Raw genomic sequence first — 24,763 nt, forward strand, 5'->3', positions numbered from 1 at the left:
AGCTGATGTCTGTTTTTGTACATTTTCAAGTTGCAAAAAAACGCAAAAAACAATTAAAATCTGTAGAATTTAGTATAAAAGAGTACAACATTTTATTAGTTCCCTGTAACAAGGCCACAAGCGACAGTCTCCAGAGGTTACCAACACCTAAATTACAAAAGTTTAACAATAATTTGATCATTTGTCATTAGTCTCTAGTGTTTCAGTGGAAATGGAGGCACCCAGCCGCCAAAAGTTCGCTCCAGTTCCTCGGCCACAGCCAGGCACAACCGATCGTTATTCGCATTGGCCACCACCTGAATGCCGAGAGGCACTCCCTTCGAGTCCAGACCCATGGGCACCTGAGTGGCCGGCAAACGGAGCACATTGAAGAGGCTGAAGTACGCGAAATCGTTGAACTTGACCAGCGGGTAGAAGTGGAAGGGTGCTGTCCTCGGTGAGCTATGGTAAAACAGGACGCCATCGTCACCAAGCAGCTCCTCCAGTACCCTTTTGCATTTGGTGGTGGCCTCCCGCATCAATCGCTCCGATTCCTTAGGCAGAACACTGTCAATCAGCCCGTAGATAGCAGCCATGCTGTAGTCGCTTTGTCCCAGGATTTTCTTGAACAGCTCCACAAACGGATTGAGCTCGGCACCGTTTCCCAGCAACAGATTAAAGTTGGCCGGCTCCTGGGTCATCCAGTAGCGCCACATCTTGCCGGTCAGCTTGGTATTGGGTATGTTTGCATGTCGCACTTCCTTTCCGGTGACACTCTCGAAATGCTTGCGGACCTTGTACATAACTCTCTCCGTTTCTCTGTTGACAGGATTGCACTGCGCCATGCCATTGGAGGCCACATAGAAGTAGCGGAGACGCTTCAGATCCACCTGCTCATCCAGCTTCAGCTTCGATTTCAACGATGGTTCTACGAGAACCTGCATCATGGGCAGTAAATCCCGGCCAAAACGGCTCATGGGTCCGGCACACACCATCGTTTCCTTCTCCTTGCCCGTCCGGAATGTACATCCGGCCATATTGACGGCTCCGGCAGTGGGTTTATGCCCAAAGACTCCGCAATTGAAGGCGGGAATTCTAATGGAGCCGCCGATGTCGGTTCCCAGGCCAAAGCCTGTGCAACAGGCGGCAATGAGAGCAGCTTCTCCGCCGGAAGAGCCGCCCACAGACCTTCGGAGATCATAGGGATTATTGGTGCCACCAATCAGCATATTCCTGGTCTCGATCCACTTGTTCACCTCGGGGACATTACTGGTAGCGATGATAATGGCGCCGCTTTCTTTCATCAGCCGCACGCACTCGGCATCTGTAGCAGATCGTTCCGATTTCCGGGATAGAAGACCCAACGTATGGAGCTTTCCAGCCACCGCCGTACTATCTTTGGTGCTGAAGGGCACTCCAAGGAATGGCTGGCGCCGGAAGTCCTCGTCGCTGTACTCCTTTTTGGACAACTTCCGGTCGATTTCGCGTGCCTGATCCAAGGCTTCCGGAAAGGGTCCATCGACCACGGCGTTGAGATCTCTGTTGACGCTTTCGATACGCTCACAATAGGCTTTGACTATGTCGTAACTGCGGGTCTTGCGTTCCCTTATAAGCTGCGCCAACTCCACGGCGCTCTTGCTGAGCAACACCTGCTGCTCCAGGCTGGGCGGACCCGGAACCCGCTTGAACGGACCCAAATACCATCCCAGGGTGAACTCCAGCAGTCGGTCACTAAGGATGTGGACCAGTGCCAGCAGGGCATCCAGTACGTGGCTCCAAAACGACATGATGATGTTGCTCGATTTTTCCGCTGAGTTTTGCACTTTGCGCAATGCAAATTCGAGACAAAACCAGACGACGACCAACGACCACTGAGTTGCGATATAACCAAGACGTTGCCACCCCGATAAGAGCGAAAGCTGAGCGATGAAAGCTTTCCAAACCAGTTTCAAGGCGGAAAGTACAGTGGTACCCAAGTGGATGGGATAGAAACTTAGGAAAATTAATGATTTTTTTATTATTTTATACGATAGAGTAGTTAACAATAATTATATTTGTAAATTAGAATTGCTAAACAATTATTTATGAGCTTTGAATCTAAGAATAATTAATGACTTGTATTATTTTAATTTTAGTTTTATTTATTATTCTTTAAATTCGTGATTATGTTTAATGTTAAAACAAAAATTTAACGATTGCAGTGAAAAATTAATATTGGTAAAATTTATTTTAAATTTCATTTTTATTTAGAAATATTAAAAATATTTTGCGAAATATCAACAAAAAATTATCTCAATATCGATATTTGAGCAAACAAAAAATATCGATATAATTATCATTCTTTGAAAAGTATCGATATCCACAACCCTAATATCGACCCGCAGCTGCTTTTTCGTCAACAAAACAAAACAACCGCGCCGCCGCTGCTGCTAAAACGTTAAAACTCGGTCAAGCAGATCAAAAATAAATTGCACATTGTGAAGCAAAGCGTCGGCCTCGTGCGGTGAAGTAAATGCATTAAAAGCGGCGGCCTCGAGCAGTGCGAGAAACGTTTACTTCATAATTCCTGCCAGAGCAGCTCTTATTGAATTTTACCCCAGTGCGTTGACCGGTAAAACAACTAGCGAATACCCTGTAATTCTAAGCAAAGTTCAACTACCCCCATTAAAACCCACCCATTACTAATCGCATGTGCTGCACTATCTGTAAAGTGATTCATTTTTTAATTGGCTTCGGTAATAGGAACGTCTTATCTGAGCCGAAAAAAAATATAGATTATTCCCATAGTGTGTGACATACGTAACCAATTAGTCAGCATGACCTGAGTGAGGTGTATAAATAGAAAGTTTTTGTCGAAAAGTGCATTTACCCAGTTAATAGTATGTGTTATTTCGCTGGCGTTGTCAACAAAATGAATATGTTTAAACTTTAAGCCCCGTCGCAAATTGCCGGCTAAATGGCCAGACCAAATGTGTGAATTGCTACCAGGAATTAAGTGTGAATTTTTTTGTGGGAGCCAGTGCAACTGTCGTCTAAAATTGCATTTTCGTATTAATTTTTAATTTCCCTCCCCGTTGCCATGCGTGGTTTAGTTTAACCGCTTCTAATCGGCGGCTATCAGGTGTTTTCTACGGCTTTATCTTCAGCTGGTGTGTGTGTGCGTGAGAGGGTGTGTTTGGTTCTATGGTAGCTTTGCCGATGTTTATTTACTTTGCCTTTCTTTTACCTGTCCCAGGTGTGCTTGCGCCTCACCTGATGAGTGACGACGAGGCTTTTGGCCGTTGTGGTTCACCAGATATGTGCTCGTGTCGTGTCACGAACTGGTCTCCTTGAGCTGATCTTTGAGATAGGTCTAGGTCATGGTATACACAGGAAGAAATTATCTTAAATGTAATTAAAAGAAATTGGTTTAGTATAGAAACTAATCGTAAAGGGAGAAAAACATTGATCTTTTATCAAAAATTTATTCACAATATTCAAATATTCAAATAAAATAATATAAAAATTTCCTTGTGTATTAAAACACATTTTTCTATCATCTTCATGAGCATGAGCAATTTTAAGCACTTGTAAATAGCGCTTCAGGTGTAATGGCTGCAATTTTTGGGGGAGCGGCCCCAGCTACTATGAGCTTTGTACAAGCCTTCAGACTCGGCTTAAGTTATGCGAGGTTTTTCAATTTAAAGTCAATGTATAAAGTAGTATATAGTACAATGTGCTCACCTTTAACACGCAATGCCGCCAAGTGCTCGTAGCTTGCTGCCACTGGTCGTTGATTACCTAAACTGCTTCGGGTAGATTTACTATCTTCGTTTGCACTAGAAGAAATATTCAGGAGAGCAATATCATTTAGTTTAACTAAACGTAGATCATAAAAAACTAAATGTATTTCGTGTGGCAAGCAGGCCTTATAATTAACCTTTTTGTGTGACTTTGTGCCTTATGTCAAAAAACCTTTTAAAAGTTCTTAGGCTAAGACCAAAAAAGAATATTTTTAAAATTAATAATTACATTAAATATTAAATTAAAATGTATTTTAAAGAAAAACAGTTTCCAATAATGAGAAACACGTTAAACCAAAGCCGCCTTTGCTTATTTATTTATCTGAAGGCAACGACTTTGTGTTGTTGTTTTTTTGTTGGATAATTTCTGTGTAAATATTTTTCCCAGTGCAAGCGATATCTCAGCAAACAACGTGTGCCAGTGTGTGCGGGTATATGACACTGTGTGTCTGTGTGTCATGTCTGTTAAGTGGTGCCGGTTGCTTGTCAGTTGATTCGTCAAATGGCACCGCACTCGACGTTGCTGTTTTATTTTTAGTTACCTCCAAAGATTTTCAACAGCCCCACGCACGTTGCTTTTCACATTTCCCCAGGTGTAGCTCAACGAGATGGAGCGGAATCCAGTCACGGTAACCGGTGGAGGAGGAGGCGGCGGAGGTGGAGGACCAGGCTGTGAACCCAGTGATCAGGAGGAGAAAAATGTACCCAGCGGCGCTGATTATATGCTGAACTTCAAGAACATCATAGCGCCGGGTAATGAGGCGTCCATGACCAGAGAGTTCAATCCCCAGGTGGCTTACGAGTTCGAGAAGTACCTTAATCCCCTGAAGCTCAAGCAGCACGTGCTAAAGAGTGAAAAACTGCGATCCATACTAGAGCATTATGCTAAGGAATCGGGTCAGCCGGTTAAGCAGTTGGAGCGCCAGGCCAAGGCGATCATCGAGGAGATTGGCCTGGAGCGAAATATGGCTATTATTCGGTGGTGCGGGATCGCCATCACAGCCATTGGCAAGAGGATCTGCGATGGATTCTACGTGAATTCGGCCAGCATGTTGAATGTGCGCAAGGATATGGGCAAGTGTCCGGTGCTCTACCTTCCCAGCCATCGCAGCTACATGGACTTTATCCTAATGTCGTACATCTGTTATTACTACGACATAGAGATACCCGGTATAGCCGCCGGAATGGGTATGTATTAAAGAAATCCTTTGAAATTTAAAAAGAAAACATGATTATAGAAAGAAGATCAAAGGCCACCTTCTGCCATTAGATTAGAGGTTATTTATTTATGATTGTGGTCGTTCCTGTGTTTCTTTTTAGTGATTATTTTCTGTAGAAGTTTTATGATTATATTTTTTCTACTGTATTGGCCGTGTAGCTGCCTCTTTTTTTAAGTGTAAGCACTAATTTGTTTGCCATAAACATTTGTATATGAAAATTGAAGTGTATTGCCTACAAATGTGCTTAAATTTTAATTAGTTAGCGTGTTATTTATCGCATTGTCAATGCCTAATTAACTTTTTTACCCGAACGATAATTACCCCCTAAATTTGTTAGGAATGTTTGAAATGAAATTAGTATAATTAGCAATATTTTTCGGTTCATGGATTTCACACTTCCGAGGAAATGTGTCACAAAACTAATTTGATTTCTCAAATTAATTCGAAATCGTTGATAAAGTCACCGAAAAAATTATAAAAAAAAAGCTTAATCTTTGAATTACAAATGTTATCCCCTACAGATTTCCATTCCATGTTCGGCATGGGCACCATGCTAAGGAAAACTGGAGCCTTCTTTATGCGTCGCAGCTTCTCCAACGACGAACTTTACTGGGATATTTTCCGGGAATACATGTACGCTTTAGTGGCCAATTATCACATTGGCGTAGAGTTCTTCATCGAGGGCACACGGTCTCGAAATTTTAAAGCTCTCGTGCCAAAGATTGGACTTTTGTCAATGGCATTACTGCCATATTTTACCGGCGAAGTCCCGGATGTGATGATTGTGCCAGTTAGTGTGGCTTACGAGCGAGTGCTTGAGGAGCAACTGTTTGTCTATGAGCTGCTGGGAGTGCCAAAGCCCAAGGAGTCCACGAAGGGCTTCTTCAAGGCCCTTAAGATCATCGATGAGAGATTTGGCAAGATGTTTTTGGACTTTGGTGAGCCAATATCCGTAAAGGAGTTCTTTGGACACGACAGCTCCCAGCGGATGCAGCGTGCCGGTGTGGGCGGGCATCTGCAAAAGCTCAACCGCCAGGAGGTGGAGCTGGTGAAGCAGCTGGCCAATGAGATTATCTATCAGCAGCAGCGACGCATTGTGATCACTACGTTCAATCTGCTGAGTCTGTACTACGCTAGTCAATTGTATGCCCAAAAAAGTGTCAACATTGATGAGCTATCCCGGGGTGTCCTACATCTTAAGCGCATCTTTGAGCAGCTGGGAGCACATGTCAGCACCAGGCCGGGAAGCATTAAGGCCGATATTATTGATGCTGTGGAGATACACGCGAATATCCTTCATTTTGTCAGCGCTCGATTACAATTCACACCGATGGCCGCCAAGCAATTGGCGGACAGGATCGATGTGAAGCGTCTAAAGGCTCATGCGCTCTGTCCACAAACCATGGCGGTGGCAGTTCCCATGCTGGCCCTTCAGCTCTACGTGAATCCCTGCATGTTCTGGCTGGCCAGGCCGGCCTATCTGCTCCTGGCGGCTCTCAAGGAGCAGAGGAGTCAGGAGAAGAGTCTGGATTTCTCGAACATCTCATACGATTCTACGTTGAGTGCACTTCATGCGCATGTGACCAACATGGATGCCTTGTTTCAGCATGAGTTCATCATTGAATCGAATCGAGAGGCTGCCGAGTTTGAGACGCATCTACAGCTGCTCCTCGACGAACGGGTCGTGGAGGTGGCGAAGAGTGGAAGGATCAGGGTGCAGGACAACGAGTGTTCGCATGTCATATTGGCCGCCCTGGCACCATTCCTGTGCCTCTACTACCAGTTGGTGGTCACCCTAAGAAAAGTGAGTAATATATTTCAATTTATGACTAGTTTTTATCATATTTTATAATAATACTTTTGTAGATTCCTTTGGATTTGGAATTCAGCAACAAAGATCTCCTCGTTCGCGTCCAGAAGCATGTGGAACAGCTGCTCCAGCAGCCCGGCGGAACTGCCTTCCACGTTCATCCGTATTGCCTGGCGCTAGATAACCTTAATATTGCCATCTATGCTCTGATACAAAGGGGTTATCTGCTTAAAAGCCGGGACTCTGGACAGCTGAAGATCCCCGGAACCCCTGGAAAGTGCCTTGAGGAGCTGGAGCGACAGCTGCTCGAGTATTGCCAGTTAATGCCATTCGCCCAATACTCAACGGCGGCCAACCAGCAGGCCCAGTTCCACATAGCCAAATTATAACTGGCAAATGGTAAGAGGCCGACGGAGGAGGATGCGGCTAGGGGATCGGACACTGATCGCAGTCTGGACTCCGAGCTGTATCCTAAACAGTGTAGTACAATTTGGTTTTCATACTCCATACAATTCATTCAGTTTGTTGTCGGCCTGCTCAAGAATTGTCGCATCATCTGCATTCTGTTCTTTATTGTGGTTGTGGCTCCGCTCAAGCAGCTCCTCCGCTGGCTCATCGAATCATCCCATTCCTTCACATAGGCTTAAGTAAGGGGTGTCTGGTATAAGGGTGGGTCGAATTTTATGGCATAACCAAAGTCCAAATTCAAAGCATTGGGTAGACTTTGAGCCATTTTAAGTAATTTTTTTTGTAAGAGATTGAAATTTAAATTTATAAATAATTTAAATATTCATTAAGTAACTTGTTGATCCAGTTTCAATTTATTTAAAATCTATATTTAGATTTTTTGTCTTTACAGACATTTACATTACCAACTTAAATTCTTAAACAAATTTTTTTAATTAAAATTATATTATTAAAAAAATTTTGTTTTTAATAAAAATTAAATTCTTAAAAAAAATTTTTTTTAATTAAAATTAAATTCTTAAAAAAAATTTGTTTTTAATAAAAATTAAATTCTTAAAAAAATGTTTTTAATTAAAATTAAATTCCTAAAAAAAAAATTTGTTAATTACAATTAAATTCTTAAAAAAAGGAAAATACTTAATATAAAATATACTTGCAGGCAAAACTTTTAACAGTTTTTTTTTCATACTTTTAAACAATTTTACAATCAATTTAAAAACCTCTGATATTTCATTGGCATTCCATATGCATTTTTAGATTGAAATATGTATTTTAAAAATATTATGTAATTTTAAATATTTGATTATTAGGAACTGCACTTTTCGTATACTCTTAAATAAAACTGCTTAATATTGCTCAGAGTTAAATTATGCCCTAATGCCAATAAAAATCGTCATCCTATATAATGTGTTTGTTCGTTAGAGAGCTAGGGCTGAAGCCTCAGAAACTGATATTTTATGTTCGGTAACGCCATGAAAATCAAATGAAATTCACAAAAGAGAAAAAAAACGCACTTTCAAAAACCAAATTTTGATCAACAAATTTTTGTATAGAAAAAACTGGTAGATCCCATCGAAATATATATATTCTATATATTTTTAGCCAAGGAAATGTTACCCATCTAAAGTGACAAACAAATATGACAATTTATAAGATTTGGTTAAAATATAATTAAATTAAAATAATGAAATTAACAATATTCTTAAAAATATGGGAAATTGTAAACTTTATTTTCCAAAATTTTGTAACAGAAAAAGCTGAAAAGATTTTGAAGAAATCTGAATTTTATAAAATCTTTTAACGATTATATTTTCTTTAAATTATTTTAGTTTATTGTAATTTTTAATTATTCATTTTTAAACTTAACTTTTAAGCTGTTTTTGGTTTAAGAATTTGTTTATTTAAAATCGGTGTTAAGTTTATACTTCATTTTATTTTATAATTAAGTTGTTTATGTTCAAGGGCGCTGCTTTTTATTTTAGATATTCAATTGTGCCAATACACACAGAGTCAGCACCACACAAATATATATATGTACATTCGTATAGTTTCGAGGCGAGCCACAAGACTTGCCCTTAGATATTTATAATAATGGTTGATTCCGGGATCAGATCACCCGATTTTCACAGCACAAAAAAGGCCAGCGCTAAGTGCAATACAAAAATGTTCTGTTTAAATATATTTTTAGACAACTTTTTCGTTTTTATTTTTGTGGTAGCAAATTTTATATTTATATAAGAATCAAAGAGAGAAAACAATAACAACCATTCCTAACTACACTCGCTAGTAACTAAACCAGAAAAAGAACAAGAGCAATAATAAAGAAATTAGTCAGAAACCTAAGCATTAACAAACTAATTAGATCACCGAAGGAACTCTCGCTTGAACTGGTCCAGGGTGCGTTGGCTTATCACCACGTGCATCATCAGACGCTCTGGATTCTCCTCATCAGCTATGGTCTCCACCACGGCGGCGTTCTTATAAAGCCAGGCCATTTCAGGCCCACCGTTGGGCACTCGCATCTGCAGCTTTCTTCGCCCGGTGGATGTCAATATCTGCTGTTCAATGTCCTCCAGCAGGTGTTCAAGTCCCGTCTGAGATCGGGCTGATATACGGTGGACAGCAGCTGCATCTGAAGCAGCTTCGGGTATGGAGGATACCAAATCACATTTGTTGTACACATCGATAATCGGAGGCAATTGGCTGGCCGTAGAGTCTCCGCCAGCCACATTGAAAGCCAGGGAACGCAGTGTGGCTTCCACATGACTTCGCTGGGCGGCGTGGCACGGATGCGACAAGTCCTGAACGTGGACAATTACGTCCTATTGGAAGAGAATGATGTTTTGAATAGCTACTAAAAAATCCAATACCTATTTAACTTACCGCCAGCATAGCATCCTCCAGGGTGGCCACAAAGCACTCGAACAATCCAGTGGGCAGGTCAGACATAAAGCCTACGGTGTCCATGTAGATGACCTCCAGGTTGCAGGGCAAACAGCCCGCATGGGCTGTAACATCTAGAGTGGCGAAAAGTTGATTTCTGGGCTGCAGTGCATCCTCCACTGTTAGAGCCTTTATCAGCGAAGTCTTCCCGGCATTGGTGTATCCCACCACCGCCACAATGGGATAATTCTGCTGCTTGCGTTTCTGGCGTAGCAATTGTCTTTGGCGGCGCACACGATCCAGTTCGGCGCGCAGCTTTCGCTCACGGGTCCGCAGAATTTCCTTTTGCAAATCGGTTAAGGCATATCCCTGCCGTCGCGTCTGGGTAACACTGGCATCCTTGGCCTGGGCCCAGATATAGGGAAGTTCGGCCATTGCTACCTGAAATATATTATAAATAAAGTGATTAAGTAATTAGGTAAACCTAATATTCTTACCTGAAGCCTTGCCTCTGCACTGGTGGCATGCAACCTAAGGATTTGAATGACCACCGAATACCGATCCATAACTGGCAACCGGAACTCCGCCTCGAGAAAGCGCTTCTGGGCAAAGGACAACGTTCCCTTGCTAACAAACAGGCAGGTTAGATGTCGCTCCTGTCGCAAATCGGCCACAAGAGCCTTTAGTTCCATCAGCTTTCCGCTGCCGAATAGGGTCTTTTTCTCGAGACTCTCTAGGGGTACCTTGAGAGCCTTGGCCACCTGCCAATTGGGTAGGGAATGAACCAAGGCGGAGGCTTCGGCCAGCTGATCCTCTGGTCGGACATCGCTGTTGGGGCTATTTTGCCGTTTGGCTGCCCATTTCACGTAGGGCTGCAGGATGAGCACTTGCTGGGAGCTGGCTGTGTCTCGCGTGATTCTCATAGCTCCACCAGCCACTTCGTCGTAGGCGCTGGAATGGGAAATCAATAAGATAACAAATTTCCCTTACTTGCTTTACTTTTACTTACCGATCATCTAAAAATCGCATGTCTGTCAGCTCCGGCGAGCCCTGTTCCTTCTGCTCCATGTCACCTTCCTCCTCGTCTCCCTGTCCCGCCTGCATCTGTGCCTCATAGAAGCTCTTCCGGTTACGAATACCCTTAACCCCTTGGTGTTGCGTGTACTTAAAGCGGCATGGCATTGCTGCCATCGTTCGCGGAAGAGGAAGACTCCTTGCCAGACGCATCCATGCCCGGAGACTCGACATCACTAAACCTAATTAACTAGAACTTTTCTAAAGCTAAAAGGTCTTCTCGTTGAGCACGGAATGCTTGTCCTCAAAGGCCATCCACGCCGCCTGGCAGGATCTCGTTCGGGTCGAAGTGGCTTGATAGGAAACACCGGTGGCTACTAGGGAGGAAACCAGGATATTGTACTTGGCCGGATAGCGAATGCGGGATTGTATGATCTTCTGGGCAAAGTAGGTGCCGGAAAAGCCTGCAATTTTGTGTAATTTATTATGCAATTTCTTTAAATAACAAAAGACAGCAAAACGTACCCAAACAGAATGCGGCGAGGCCGGTGAAGAGGGAGCGGGTCATGCAGTCGATGTAACCATCGAATCCGGGGTGCTTCTCGCGCTGCTGGTCCTTCAAACGCTTGATATCGTTCATAATAAACGTGTATTTATGCGGCAATTAGTTTATTTCGCAAGAATTAATCATAACAAAAATATTAAAAGTGTGAAAAAAGTATTTGGGGTTTTTAAAGTTGTACACCAATGGTCACACCACAAATACAAATTAATCGACGGTCACACCGATTGCAAAGTTATCGAATTTTAGCCCAGCCTACTATTTGTTTTTATTGTTTTTATTGTTGAATTACTAAACGGGGAGCAGCACAATGAAGAAGAAGGTAACTTAATTCAATAAAACTCCTCCCGAGCCGTGTTTGCAACACATTTGCCTTTCCCCCAGGTGTTGCTGATGGGGAAGAGCGGGTCGGGGAAGACCAGCATGCGTTCCATTATCTTTGCCAACTATATTGCCCGTGATACGACACGCCTTGGAGCAACAAGTGAGTAGAATGACTATATAATCAGGATCCAAAACCTATTCCGATTCCCGCCCGCAGTCGATGTGGAGCACTCGCATGTCAAGTTCCTGGGCAACCTGGTGTTGAACCTCTGGGACTGTGGCGGTCAAGAGGGTTTCATGAAACAGTACTTTGCCCAGCAGCGCGAGAACATTTTCCGTCATGTCGAAGTGCTCATCTATGTGTTCGATGTGGAGAGCCGGGAGATGGAGCGCGATGTCCACTACTACCAGAGCTGCCTGGAGGCCCTGCTGCAGAACTCGCCGGAGGCCAAGATCTTCTGCTTGGTGCACAAAATGGATCTGGTGCCGGAGGAGCATCGCGAGAGCGAGTTCAAGGTGCGCGAGGACGATCTCATACGGTTGTCGAAGCCCGGCAATGTCACCTGTTTCCGCACCAGCATTTGGGATGAAACACTGTACAAGTAGGTGCTCCATAGCCTGGAAATGACTTTTATTTAACCTCTAACTGATTTACAGAGCCTGGTCTTCCATTGTCACCATGCTCATACCGAATGTGGCTGTCCTGGAGAACTCGGTAACGCACTTTGCCAACGTTATCGAGGCCGACGAGGTGCTGCTGTTCGAAAAGGCCACCTTCCTGGTGATTTCCCATTGCCAGAGCAAGAAGAATCGCGACTCGCACCGCTTCGAGAAGGTGTCCAACATCATCAAGCAGTTCAAGCTGAGCTGCTCCAAGCTGGGCGCCAAGTTCCAGTCAATGGAGGTGCGTAATAATGCCTTTGCCGCCTTCATCGATACCTTTACCAGCAACACCTATGTGATGGTGGTGATGTCGGATCCCACCTTGCCTTCGGAAGCCACCCTGGTGAATATACGGAATGCGCGAAAGTACTTTGAGGAGCTAGAGAATCCGAACAACAGTGCCATGAGCCACCACGGCCACAAGTACCACTGAACTGAGTAGCTCGTTGTTTTCCGTATATTTAACCAATGCCGTTTTCCGTTCAAAAGACATGAAACTCGGTCTGTTGTTGTGCACACACATCGAAGCGCCCCATGGTGGTGCGCCCCCAAAGTCTTACCGCTTCCCGTAATGATAAATATGATAAATACGTATATATGTATAAATCGCTCACTTGCTACAAGACTCGCAATATCCAGCTCCATATTTTGTATAAAATTCGTTATAGCAACATGTCTGATTTCCCATCCTTAAGATCTTCTTGTTAGAGTTATGAGATGGTCTTTTAGCAAGTGGGCGATGGATAGCCATCTCCTTCGTTGATTTTTCGTAGATTTGTAAGTTGAAACCTTCGTAGGCCTTAAGTTTATATACAAAAAACAATTACACACTTATAAATACACAAAACAATCCTAACAATTGGTCATTTGTAAATGCCGTAAACGGTAGATAAGGCCCACATATCACAGATAATCCAGTTAGTTGATCCGCGGACATTGTGCCTACGAGTAGAATCTCCTGACCTCCTCGGACAATCGATCCACGCTGTCCTCATCCACGGCCATGAATCGCTTGGCGCCGCGACTAAAGTAATAGATGTCACCCGTGTAAATATCGAACCACAGGGCGTGTATGTGGAGGTCATGGGACTCCAGTCGGGGCTTAAGGAAGCCATAGGAGGCAATATTGGACATCTGCTGCAGAGTGTTGATCTGCGAAAGCTTATCCTCGACGGCGAACTTTTGCTCCTCATCGATGTAGGCCACAAAGCGACGCAGCGGCGTCTCCGAGGAGAAGAGCAAGGGATCCTTCATGCCGGCGTCGCGCCACTCTTGGAACTTGTCCAAACTGGTGTTGGCATGGGTGCACAGCCAGGATCGCAAGGGCGACAGGCGACGGTTCAGCTGGTGATTAAAGGGTAAGTGATTATATATTCCATAACCTGGGTTCCTAATAAACCAACCTTGGAGGCAAAATCTGGATCCCGCAGCTGGTACAGCAGATTCATGGCCTTGCAGTCGCTGTGCCCGCAAACGATTATGTGCCGGATATCATTGACCACGCATCCCAGCTCCAAGGCAGCCGGCTCGCAGCTAAAGTACTCATCCTGGAAGTGCTGGGCATGGGGAATCAAGTTGCCCGCATTTCGCACTTATTGTATCATGGGAATCGTTGGGAATGTTAAAGCCATATTGATTACCAGTAAAACGATATACACCTACCCACAAACATGTCACCCACATGGGTGTCCGTGTACCGGGTGGGAATCATTCTACTGTCCATGCAGGTGAAGAACACGGCCTTCGGCTGAAAGATAAAGCGTATCAAGAGTTAGCGGTACATAGATACTGGCTAGTGTGTACATAAAAATATTCTGCAGATAGCCAACACACAAGTTATGACATACTTGGCCAGCGGCCAAAGTGTCAGTGGGTTCGGTTCAAGGCTGTTTGAGGCGGGAAATTGAAAAATATTGAAAGTATTGATGGATGGACAAGTCATGCGTCACTTGTGGCCACCTTCTCCACTTAAATAATGGACAAGTGGCGTTATAGTTTCAAGACTTCTAGTTTGAGCAAGTTAAAACTATCAGAAAATCAGAGATAGATTGATATTTTTAAACATTAATTTTCCAAATATATTCTCATAAAAATTATCAATTTGCTGTCCTTAAATAAACTGTTTTCCTTTCATTTTACGGTTTTTACACATCCACTAAATTGTTTATTATTTTGATTTATTACCTAGAGTAGTTTTTTGTATCGGTGTGCTAAAAACCCATTCACATATTTCCAATTAGAACCGAATTAATTTAATAATTAGCGAAAGTGCAATGCACGAAGTCCAAGAGCACCGAAAAGCAATCACTTAAGTATATAAAAATAAAATTTAATATTAAGCAAAGTCGAGGGGGTGGCAGTGGGGGGATTGTTTGACAACCGGTTTACCTTTGTTGTTTGTTTACCAAAAATAAAGCCACTTAGAGAGAAAGATAAAGAGCGACAAACAGCGAGAGCGAAGTGGAAGAGCGCCAAGCTCTCGGACTGACAAGTTGGAAAAAAATGTGATAATAAAATTAAAACACATGCAATAATAGCTCCCCACAAGGCGAAATTCTAATGCTTTTTTGTCTATTTATGTACAACAAATTCCAGACAGCTTGCCTTAGATCTTGACCTATAAAACCTATTGATTGCTCACCTCTGGATTATCGCGGACTTTCTGGAACTCTTTCACCATTTGCTCGCGCGTTGTATTTCTGTATCGCATTATCCCCCTCAAAATACGCTCCATATTTCAATGTTTTTGGCGATTTTTTTAGCTTTTGGTTATCTTAATTTGACACTTTTATTGCACGCACTTTGGCACTATGTTAGAATTGATTTTCCTTGATTTGCGGACAAGTAATGTGGCGTTCGCGTCCAACGAAAAATGCGGTGGGGCTCCTCGGACGAGGGTTGTGGAGCATTTGAATCGGAATATTGTTGCTTCCAAAACACGCGACGAATTTAGCGAGCAGCTGTGGTTGTCTCTCCGAGAAATACCGAGTTGCTCCACCGTCCTCTCTTTGGGGAGCCCAAGGGTTTGGGGTTAAGAGAACGTTAAAGAGCGAGTGGAGCAATATGGGGCTGTTTTTTTTAACGCTAATTTTGCGTCATTTATAAATAAACATCAGAGCTAATTACAGCTTATTCATACAATAATGATAAAGTTATATTTTAGGAGCAATATCTGGATTATGAATGAATTTTACGAAAACTATTTATTTTATTAAATTATAAATAAACACTAAAACTTAAAATCTATTAATTTTAAACTTGCATAAAACTGTATGACTTTTTTATACACGTTTTTTCTACCACTAAGGACTAAACTGGGAAATACAGAAATATCTTAAAGAATTTCTCACTTAATAGCAGCTTAAGAAGATTTTAAGCTATAAAACATTTATAAAAAAAAATATAATTGTAAAATAGAAATGTAAAAGCTAGATTTAAAAAGCATAATATAAAGAGAACTATATAAAAGTTTTTTATACCATGAACATTTTCCCTTCCACTCAACTATGAACACTCCTTTGCATTGTAATGTTTGCTCTGTAAATATTATTATGGGGAGCGGAAATCAATTACTTAATAGCAATTTCTCTGAGCTGACATCTGGCAGGTTCCAGACCCTCAAATAAAAAGAAAAACTCAAGTTGCTCGTCTCGCCAGACAGTGGCTTATCAGTGGGAAGACGACGACTCGAATAGCCCATGATGACGCTGATATTATGGCTTCCACGCTTAGCACTTTTTTCTGTTCCTGTTATTATTCCTAATCAATGTTTTTGATGGAACTTTTTCATGACTAGCATGGACTTTATGCGACCCAAGGTCAATAATAAAGTTGTCATACGCTTAGACATTTTTATATGCTTTTTTTTTTTGATACAAATTAAGACTAATTAATGTATATATTTAAAAATAAAATTTTAAATTTACCAAAAATTTTAAATGTTACATTTTTGGAAACCTTTGTTACAAAAAATTATGTATGGTTATATTCCTATAATTGGAGCGTAAAATGTATACGAACAGAAATTAGCAGTGCTGTTCGAAGGTAAAATCAGCTTTAAAATTTAATAAATTAAATCCATCTTAGACATTTTATTTTTTTAATTATTTTTTCCATTTTATAAATAAATTAAAAAAATATATATTTATAAGCCAGTGCAATTAATACATGTAAACATGAGTCTACATTCTACAAGAAGTTAAAGCGACATCTAGTGTCAAAATATAGACAATATGGCCAATAGGGGCGCCTTTAAAATAAAGTTACTAACTAATTTGTTAATTTGTTTGTTGTTTAATTTATTTTTAATTTAAAAAAATAATAAAGAAAATATTGCTTATATACTAGGAATTGTCTTACCGAAAACTTTATAGAATTCGATTTAATTTTTTTTTGTTTATACCTAATATTTTTAATAAAGTGTGGATATAAAACATTAGCAATAGTGTTACAAAAAAAAAAAAGATATAAGTACATCCCACTTACATATACATATGTATACTATTTTTAATTTCTATTTATCTTTAATTTTTCTACCCGGGAATTCCCTTTAAACTCTCTTTAGAACCTTGTGAAATTTCTAGGAAGTTTTACATACATATCGACATATATCGACAATCTAACTAAAAAATAATCAGCTAATCAACGAACATACTGGTTACCCAATTAACTAAAAATAAAGATTTTTTGCTTAAATCTATATTTCTTGTTTCCTACAAATTGATATTTGTACCGAGGTTGCCATAATTGCAACTCATATTCTGTTTTTTTTTCATTATTTCGACCCTGGAGCATCACGTCTCCCTCAACGAATGAATTGGGCTTTTAACCAGTGTAATATTAGCCTTTCCGAGAAATGCCCACCGCGCATCATTCAGAGAGCGTGTTTTTTTGTTGGCTTTTGCGTCGGGGCAGAACTTCTCAGGCATCGAGCTGGGATGTCGCCCGAAAGTGGGTCACACAAACACCTGTAAGAGCAAAAAGGCCCACACCAATGCAAATATTATGAAATCCCCCCCATGGAAACCGCCTCGAAAGAAAGCAAAGTCTAAACCACAAACATGACTGACTGACGGTGTGTGTACCGCCACCAAAAACAAAAACCAAGACCATTTCACCAGCAGATTCACTCTTGATGATTATAAGCTTTTGTTGTGTATTTCGGGTCTTGTGGCTTGTGGGATCTCCAGTTCCAGCTTCTCGGCTCCATTCCGCGCACCCTGACCACCGGTTTTGCTTTCCTTTCATTATCGACCGGCAAAATATTGGTTAAGCAAGCAAAAGCAAAAAAAAAAGCAATGAAATCGAAAGAAAATACCTACTTCTTGAGGTGGCAGATACTAGCAGAAGATTAAATGCTCTAACATTATAGGAAATGGTCATCAACTATAAGGAAAACTTATTTAGAAAATCTTAAGATAAGTTTATTTCTTTAACATTTTTTATAAATATTTTAACTTTTTCATTGTTAAGTTTTTACATTTTATAATTATTATTTTTACAGATTACTCTGGCTTTAAATGTATTTTATGTTTTATTTGTTATAAAATCTAAAAAATAAAATGTTCAATAGTTTTTCTTTAGTCAATGGACCCATCTTCACACAAGAGTATTTAAAACAAAAGCCCCAGCATCAGCGTGACCAACAAATGACGAAGGCGATGCGCCAGCAGCATCTTCATCTTGTTCCCAAAAAACCGTCATGAGATGATGATCAGAACCCTCAAACTTAAAGCTCATTACGATGGCTATCAAGTGGAAGAAGGTAAGATGGTAAGATGGGAAGAAGCGTGGGTACAGCCGGCGAAATAATGAAGCAGAATCGCCTGCATGACAATGATTACTTCAACCCAAGCGAAGAGGAGGAATAATATACAGAAAGAGACGGCCCGGAGCACCCGCCATCCCACTCCCAATCGGTTCGGAGTTGGGAACCGCTGTCAGCTTCAGAATATTTGGGCCAAAGCGCCAAATGTAAACATTAAAAGTTGTTAAAGAAAAAAAACTCAGATGATCATGGTTACTTAACAATGTTGGACAATAAATGAGCTCCAAATATGCATGTGTGCTTGTGAGGGATTTCTGAAGGTGTCTTGTGAAATCCAAAGCCCCAGAAGAAAGGAAAAGAAAGGGGATTGCAGGTGCCAAAGGGTTTTACCCACGTTGAGTCATTTAAGCGAAATTTCGATTTTAAAAATTAAAAAGAAGCAAAAGCTAAAAATTGCCTTTATCAAAGGATTTGTATGATGAAAAATAAGGTTAAATTAAATATTATAAAACTATTCTATATTATTTAAATAAAGATAATAAAATTATCATATTGTCTAATATAAAAAAATCTATGTTAGCCTTATTATAAATATTAAAATATTATTTTCAATTAAAAATCTTCAAGTTTTACCGGTTTTATAAAAGTTTATATAATTACACTGCATGATATGTAACACCTGAATAAATAATTTAAGTTGTTAAAATATTTATAAATATTTCTAAATATAAAATCAATTTTAAAGTAATAAATGAAGGCTAAAAAGTGGGTTAATGATTTATAATACCATAGTTCAACAAAGTACTAATATTTCTACAAATTTAATCAACATTCTAGTTATTCTTTGGCCTAACATATTTTTTGTTAGCATCCGGCCTTGTTAAGCTTTATTTATTAATTTCCAAGAAAAGTAAAAATTATACAGTAAATTATAATCTCTTTGCGTTCTTTCTTCTAACAATAAGGCCACCCTATATGATGTCATATGTACAATTTGTCTTTGGCCAACTTCTGAGCATACTCACAACTACAGCTTTGTGATTTTTTGGGGTTTCCTAGGCATAATTTATGTATATTTATATTTGGGTGCTACCTCCAATCTTTCTCTCTCTATCTCCCCCAAATCTTGATCTACCTCTTTCTTTTCTTTAAAGCCTCCATCTCTTTCGGGCACAATTTGCAAATGAGTTTTTGGTTGATTCTTTTGGCTCTGACTCTGGCTTTGGGTTAATTAGTGAGTATCTTTCCTCGGCACGCACAGAGGAAGAAAAAAAAAAAAAGAATACAACAATGCTTTTGGCGTTTGGGAATATATTTATTTATTTTGTTGCTGTTGAGTTTTTCAAGTGTGTCTGTGTGGGCAATGGCGGCGGCATTGCTGTTCTTATTAGCGTTGTAGCTTTTAAGCTTAAGCTTGCCCCGAAAATCTGGGTCACCAGTGTCGTTAAAGCCTCTCTTCGTATATATTTATATTCGAGTGTGTGAGTGCGCAAATTAAATATTCACAGCGTTGGCTAAGCAAATAAAATCTTTCAAGCTCCTCAGTTTTATAGTTGTTGTTCTTGTTGTTGTTGTTGCATTTCCTTCTCTGGCCAACATTTTTGTTGTCACGGCCTTTTCGTTAGCCCGAACAATCGGAGATGGTGTTCGGCGCATGAAAGTGAATCAGAATGTTTTAGCCGCCGTTCTTTGCAAAGCAAATGAGATCAAAAGTGGGCTTTAGTCGCATCTCTTTAACCTGAATATGTCAACCCTACTTATTCCGCTTCTTCTTTTACCAAATTTTTGTCTTTCTTTATTTATTTTTTTTTTTTTTGGCCAAAAGAAAGAACCCACGGTATCCAATATTTGTATTTAACTTTGTTTTATTGTTTTGTACAACAAAAGAGAATGTCTTTTTAATGAAATGAAGCCATGGATGGGACAGTTCATGGCACAAATTAATACATTCTTTAATTAAATTAATTTATAAAATATATGATTTTTAAAAATAGTACTTTTACTTTTATTTTTGGATAGAACAACACGGAAAATGAATCGGACTTTCCGGATAAGTTTCGCTAAATGCTCAAAAACGGACGCTCAAACGGACGGGTATCGCGAATTCTCAGGATTTGACCCGATAATGATATCGTAAAAGGTTCGCAATCGAAATCTTATTCGGATTCTGAAAATTATAGCATTTTCTGCCACAAAACATATGTATGAGAGGTGATTTACTTTAGTATCGTTTAAGCCTGGATCGGACGTTTTGTCTGCTTGAAGCCCGCAAAACTATCGTTTTCAATATCATAAACGAACGTTTTTGTCTTCTGGGACTTTACACTGGTTATAGGGATAGGGTAAAATAAAAACATCTGAGCTGCTTCCTCCCTTGATTCCATGGTAAACATAATTCTTGGCTTATTCCGTAATTCTTGTGCCAAATTTGAATTCTTTGTGTAATCTTTCATTCTCGTGGGCAACTTTTAGTGTCGATTTGTGAAAAAAAAAACAAAATAATGAAGTAAAAAAACAAATTCCGTTTGCTGTGGGCGTTCCTTATTATGAGTTATACATATGAGATGGACAACAATTCGGCGGTGCCGTCAGCAGCCGTTGGCTATAAAGAGGTGTGCCCTGACCCAATTTTTTGTTTCTTTTCTTCCCTCTCCTCTCGGCCTCCTTCACTACTTCACCTTTGTTTATTCACGCATGAGCTCAGCATTACGCGGAGAAAGAATTCTGCATTTTTATAGTTCAAGGGGAATAGTAAAAGCATTCTTAACCCTTTCTTCGGCGAGGACGTCATTAAGTAAATATCCGTACCATTTTTGCATCATTTGGCGGGTGAGGGGCAGTTGCAGAGGCAGGTAAGAGCAAAACACAATGTCAAAGGACGGGCCAACGGTGAAATTTACAATTTTATGGCGGGGACTTTAAGTGGAAAACGGCAAACAGTCAGCGGCCGTGGTTTTATGGCCATGACAAAAGACAAGCCGGCGACAAATGTTGCATCCGCATTGCCAGCTACTCTTCATGTTGATGCTGCTGCTGCTGCTGATGCTGCTGTCACCGTGGACGGACCACTGTCCACCGCGGATCGGTATCGGAATCGGTCTTGCCTCGGCCAAGTCGTAAATCATGCGGCAATGTTTTGCATGTGACATGGCCCAGAGTGACAAGAGATTGACCCAATTTCCCAGACTAATCCGCAGCGTGTCGAATCCTGGTTTCCTCAGTTTGCTTCACTGCCGGAAACCCTTCTGGAATATGTGTTCAAACAAACGGATGTAAGACCAAACTCCTTATTCACACAGCAGATTTTTTTTGTTTAGGTATAAATAGATATAGGAAATTTTCTAATTTATATTTTAAGATAAATAAGTTGAAACCATTTTTTCTTAGGATAAATAAGATCTTATATAAGAAATAAAATCTGATATAAAACTTCTCATAAAAAATAAAATAATTTATATTATAGTTCATGTAATTTAAATATAATAATGCAATGTAAATATAGTAATATTTTGAATAATTTTGATAAGAATATTTACTGGTATTAAGTAGAAATATATAAAATATAAATACCAGTTTTAAAGGGTCCTAAAGTTGGCTTCTGTTATAAGATTTTCATGGTGAAACAATCAATATTCTTAGAGAAACGCAAATACCTATTTGACCAAAGAATTCTGCCACAACATTTTTTTGGCTGTGTAGCAATTGACCTTCGATTGGTATAATATTCCCAGACAAAGGACATTTTTTCTATTCTTACGTAATCTGTCTGACGGCAAAGATCCGACCATTATCCCCTTTTTTGTACCGGCACACGACCGGCACATATGTCAGGCGTAGGACACGTGGGTGGTGAAGGCTCATAACCTTCACCTTAAGTGGAAATAACAGAAGTTACGTAAGTGATTTTCAGTGAATGAAAATCCGAAAGGAAAACTATTGTTTGTGTTTTTTGTGCCTTCGCTTATATGTCAATGATACTCAGGAGGGTAACATAAGTTAAACTTCATAATATAAAATATAAATATAAGAGCAAGCTTATATTTCTTCTCGACTTCCTGGTTATTATTTCAATTGTGGATTATTAAATATTATCTTAAACTAAATACAATAAAATAGGTAAATGCATATGAATTTTAAGTATAATATAATATTTTATTTCTAATATCCTAATCTTCTATCAATCTTAGTACAAATAAGACATATATAAGTAACAATACATCTACGTTCTGTATACTTACAATCTCTGCGACTATGAAGCCTTAATTAAAATTGGGTAAATATTTTCTGCGCAAACAGATATCTGCCTGGATCCGTACTTAGTATAATGACTCCAATTATGATTCCCCCGGAATGGGAGAGTTTTTCAATGGCAGGCTTCAGAAAGGCCAAAAAACGCTGACAAACAAACGGATGGAAAACTGTTACTTTCACATCAGCTAAAAGCCAAGATTACACTCTCTGTGGAAGCCACAGCAGAAGCAACAACAATGGCAATAATAGAAGCGTAATAGTTGCTAATTTTGTGCATCGCTCTGGCCCCAAAAATAATATAAAAAAAATAAAAAAAAACGTCAACAAAAAGGGCTAATTATGAGCACACTTTCGGCCAAAAGCAGTCGAAATGGGGAGCTCACAGACAATGCAAAAGAATCACGTCGTTATAAACTTTTTTTGTTGCTGTATTTTTTGAGTTCCCCATTTAAATTGGAATTTGTTGTTTGTGTTGGTACTTTTTTTGTATTTTTTTTTTGGGGTAGTGCACAAAAAGGTGAGCACTTAAATGAAAGTTGTTCAACTTGCTCACGGAGCCCTAAATTGTTGGTGTCTTTAAAGTGCGTGTGTGTGCGTCAAGAAGGGGCTACAGAAAAGGGGTAATTGTTATGGCAGAACTGAATAAGGAAATCGAGGACACCAGCAAATATTTCTAAAATGTTATTGCAGCATTTATCAAAAGGCTGGGAATTCAAATATTGAATCTGAATCTTTGGATTTCACATTTTTTATAATTTTTAATAGGAAGATTCAGAAAGAAGCCTCTTCTTTCATACGTAAAAAATATATAAATATTTTAATGATGTAAATTTTAATCAGATTAATTATGTTTTAGAAGAAATAATTTATGATAATCAGGGCTTAGAGTTATCTAGCATAATTAAGACTTCTTTTGTGGGAATGTGATACCTAGAATCCAAGTATACTCGGACATATATTATTCAGAAAAGTCTAGTTTTTTTTTATAAAATATCTCCCTAGATTATTTAAATTTCCATCTCCGCCTTAAGAATCCATTTTAAAATTACATTATTCCTAAATCTGTTTTATATGGCCCGCAACAACTAGTACATCACAGATAGTATAATTAGCAAGAAGCCCCAAAAAATTATTATGCTTTCCAGCTCCTCTCACCCAAGCATGAATACGGAAGAGGCAGGAGGAAGAAGAGCAGGTAAGAAGGTAATACCAGGTGGGTGTATTACAGTAATTGAAGCCAAGTCCCCGGCCTAAGGTTGAGGCACATGTGTCATGCTTATTAAACTTTTGGTTCTGTTCCAAAAACTATTTTGGGCGGCCGCACTTTATGATTGGTAATTAAAAAAATATATATACAAATATATACTTAGTTTTTGGCTACTTTAGGAACGCCAGGAAAGTCTGTCTGTCTTTTGGGGGGGCTGGCCAAGTCATGGTTGGCTTGGCCGCGTCTTGACTTGGCTTGCTCCCATTGACAGCAAACGGGTTGCCAACGGGAGTGCGTAAGCGCAGGAGGGCAGGCGGGGAATGGAGATGGGGTTTTGCCAGGCAGCGGGCAGACACCCCAAAAACCAACAAAACCAGCGGCCAAATGTTGCACTACATTTCAGTTGTAGTTGCTCCTGCACCCGGATTTCAAACCGGAGTCGAAGCTGGAGCTCAAGTTGGCATAGTCATCGCCGCAGTTGCTAAACTTGTTGCACATGTCGGATACTAGTCAGCTTTATTGAGTGGAAACTGAAGTTAAAGTAGAGTTGGTTAGCTTTAAGACGGATCTAGCTAGTATTTTATGAAATAAAATGTAAATTTATATAGTATTTTGTATATATTTCCCCGGAGTTACCTATAACTTCTGTGAATTTCAAACAAATTAATGGTTTAACTTTTCTTTTATTTATATATTTCTCTTTTATTGGTATAAACCAAGGTAAGAAGTATATATTAACGCTTGATTAAGCTACTTTTGTTTGTATTATTCGCATCACTGAATTCAAGACCGAGCTGGAGCTGTTCGAGGCTGCGGCTGTTCCTAGTTTTTGTATCAAAAACACTTAACAACTTGTAAAATTCTCCGACTGCTGCTGCAGTTGACATACATCTGTCAAAGCCGGCCAAGTGGGTCATCTGGTGGGGCAAGTGGTGGTTACTCTCGGTGGTTGGTCTTCGCAGAGTGGAGTGGTGCGATCTTGTTAATCGTTTTTGATTGCCGCGTTGATGTTCCACCACCTGAAGCACAACAGCACACAAATGATGATTGTCGTTTAGAGCGCCGACTGTCACAGATTCTTTACTTTTACCCATCGTGTTGCTTGCTTTCTTGATTGTCGCTATTATTCGTTATTGTTATTGTTATTCCGCTTATTATGTGCATTATTAGCTCAGCTTGATAGCTTCTAGGCTGGCTTACATCTAATTTTAACGATTGTAGAGCTAAGTAAAGGAAAATCAGTTTTAAAAATGTATAGGGTAATGTATCTGCCAGGAAACTTCCCTCACAGAATGTATCTCATATCTTTTCAGATTTAACAATTTTATTATATT

The 24,763-nt window shown here is 39.9% G+C and overlaps 6 protein-coding genes across 7 annotated transcripts; 2 read left to right on the forward strand and 4 right to left on the reverse strand.

Annotated features, from left to right (window-relative positions):
- Positions 1 to 68: 68 nt before the first annotated feature.
- On the reverse strand, positions 69 to 1,939 carry LOC108081265 (fatty-acid amide hydrolase 2). Its single transcript, XM_017176361.3, has one exon. It carries the CDS (start codon positions 1,764 to 1,766, stop codon positions 195 to 197), a length of 1,572 nt encoding a protein of 523 aa, XP_017031850.1. The 5' UTR covers positions 1,767 to 1,939; the 3' UTR covers positions 69 to 194.
- A 426-nt stretch (positions 1,940 to 2,365) lies between these two features.
- Gnpat (dihydroxyacetone phosphate acyltransferase) lies at positions 2,366 to 7,348 on the forward strand. Of its 2 annotated transcripts, XM_070287407.1 has the most exons (5): positions 2,366 to 2,578; positions 4,355 to 4,949; positions 5,503 to 6,785; positions 6,848 to 7,190; positions 7,313 to 7,348. In XM_070287407.1, the coding sequence occupies exons 2-4, from the start codon at positions 4,370 to 4,372 to the stop codon at positions 7,178 to 7,180; spliced, it is 2,196 nt and encodes a 731-aa protein (XP_070143508.1). In that variant the 5' UTR covers positions 2,366 to 2,578; positions 4,355 to 4,369; the 3' UTR covers positions 7,181 to 7,190; positions 7,313 to 7,348. The 2 variants fall into 2 exon arrangements, with proteins under 2 accessions (XP_070143508.1, XP_041633552.1); XM_041777618.2 differs by having other exon boundaries at positions 6,848 to 7,348.
- Positions 7,349 to 8,924: 1,576 nt separating this feature from the next.
- LOC108081247 (putative GTP-binding protein 6) lies at positions 8,925 to 10,889 on the reverse strand. The gene is made up of 4 exons (XM_017176331.3): positions 10,651 to 10,889; positions 10,139 to 10,592; positions 9,642 to 10,082; positions 8,925 to 9,580 (listed from the first exon to the last, which is right to left on the reverse strand). The coding sequence occupies exons 1-4, from the start codon at positions 10,887 to 10,889 to the stop codon at positions 9,122 to 9,124; spliced, it is 1,593 nt and encodes a 530-aa protein (XP_017031820.1). The 3' UTR covers positions 8,925 to 9,121.
- Positions 10,890 to 10,922: 33 nt separating this feature from the next.
- LOC108081248 (transmembrane protein 141) lies at positions 10,923 to 11,378 on the reverse strand. The gene is made up of 2 exons (XM_017176332.3): positions 11,181 to 11,378; positions 10,923 to 11,119 (listed from the first exon to the last, which is right to left on the reverse strand). Exons 1-2 carry the CDS (start codon positions 11,293 to 11,295, stop codon positions 10,923 to 10,925), a joined length of 312 nt encoding a protein of 103 aa, XP_017031821.1. The 5' UTR covers positions 11,296 to 11,378.
- A 19-nt stretch (positions 11,379 to 11,397) lies between these two features.
- On the forward strand, positions 11,398 to 13,040 carry RagA-B (Ras-related GTP binding A/B). The gene is made up of 4 exons (XM_017176343.3): positions 11,398 to 11,539; positions 11,602 to 11,701; positions 11,759 to 12,143; positions 12,199 to 13,040. Exons 1-4 carry the CDS (start codon positions 11,528 to 11,530, stop codon positions 12,635 to 12,637), a joined length of 936 nt encoding a protein of 311 aa, XP_017031832.1. The 5' UTR covers positions 11,398 to 11,527; the 3' UTR covers positions 12,638 to 13,040.
- On the reverse strand, positions 12,979 to 15,124 carry CAHbeta (carbonic anhydrase beta). Its single transcript, XM_017176344.3, has 4 exons — positions 14,846 to 15,124; positions 13,867 to 13,951; positions 13,608 to 13,795; positions 12,979 to 13,548 (listed from the first exon to the last, which is right to left on the reverse strand). The coding sequence occupies exons 1-4, from the start codon at positions 14,936 to 14,938 to the stop codon at positions 13,147 to 13,149; spliced, it is 768 nt and encodes a 255-aa protein (XP_017031833.1). The 5' UTR covers positions 14,939 to 15,124; the 3' UTR covers positions 12,979 to 13,146.
- Between the last annotated feature and the right edge of the window lie 9,639 nt (positions 15,125 to 24,763).

The sequence above is a fragment of the Drosophila kikkawai genome, chromosome 3R (assembly GCF_030179895.1).
Source record: "Drosophila kikkawai strain 14028-0561.14 chromosome 3R, DkikHiC1v2, whole genome shotgun sequence".
Taxonomy (NCBI): Eukaryota; Metazoa; Arthropoda; class Insecta; order Diptera; family Drosophilidae; genus Drosophila; species Drosophila kikkawai.

Bases quoted from the DNA above. Each gene is read 5' to 3' on its own strand.
- RagA-B (XM_017176343.3), top strand. The intron at 11,702-11,758 runs GTGAGTAGAATG...TCCCGCCCGCAG, and splicing joins GACACGCCTTGGAGCAACAA to TCGATGTGGAGCACTCGCAT. The intron at 12,144-12,198 runs GTAGGTGCTCCA...ACTGATTTACAG, and splicing joins TGGGATGAAACACTGTACAA to AGCCTGGTCTTCCATTGTCA.
- LOC108081265 (XM_017176361.3), bottom strand. From the start codon at position 1,766: ATGTCGTTTTGGAGCCACGTACTGGATGCCCTGCTGGCACTGGTCCAC.
- LOC108081248 (XM_017176332.3), bottom strand. From the start codon at position 11,295: ATGAACGATATCAAGCGTTTGAAGGACCAGCAGCGCGAGAAGCACCCC. The intron at 11,120-11,180 runs GTACGTTTTGCT...ACAAAATTGCAG, and splicing joins CCTCGCCGCATTCTGTTTGG to GCTTTTCCGGCACCTACTTT.
- CAHbeta (XM_017176344.3), bottom strand. From the start codon at position 14,938: ATGGAGCGTATTTTGAGGGGGATAATGCGATACAGAAATACAACGCGC. The intron at 13,952-14,845 runs GTGAGCAATCAA...TTTATCTTTCAG, and splicing joins AAGTCCGCGATAATCCAGAG to CCGAAGGCCGTGTTCTTCAC. The intron at 13,796-13,866 runs GTAGGTGTATAT...TGATACAATAAG, and splicing joins TGTGGGTGACATGTTTGTGG to TGCGAAATGCGGGCAACTTG.
- Gnpat (XM_041777618.2), top strand. From the start codon at position 4,370: ATGGAGCGGAATCCAGTCACGGTAACCGGTGGAGGAGGAGGCGGCGGA. The intron at 4,950-5,502 runs GTATGTATTAAA...TATCCCCTACAG, and splicing joins CGGTATAGCCGCCGGAATGG to ATTTCCATTCCATGTTCGGC. The intron at 6,786-6,847 runs GTGAGTAATATA...ATACTTTTGTAG, and splicing joins TGGTGGTCACCCTAAGAAAA to ATTCCTTTGGATTTGGAATT.
- LOC108081247 (XM_017176331.3), bottom strand. From the start codon at position 10,889: ATGTCGAGTCTCCGGGCATGGATGCGTCTGGCAAGGAGTCTTCCTCTT. The intron at 10,593-10,650 runs GTAAGTAAAAGT...TTCCCATTCCAG, and splicing joins ATGCGATTTTTAGATGATCG to CGCCTACGACGAAGTGGCTG. The intron at 9,581-9,641 runs GTAAGTTAAATA...CTCTTCCAATAG, and splicing joins TGGAGGATGCTATGCTGGCG to GACGTAATTGTCCACGTTCA.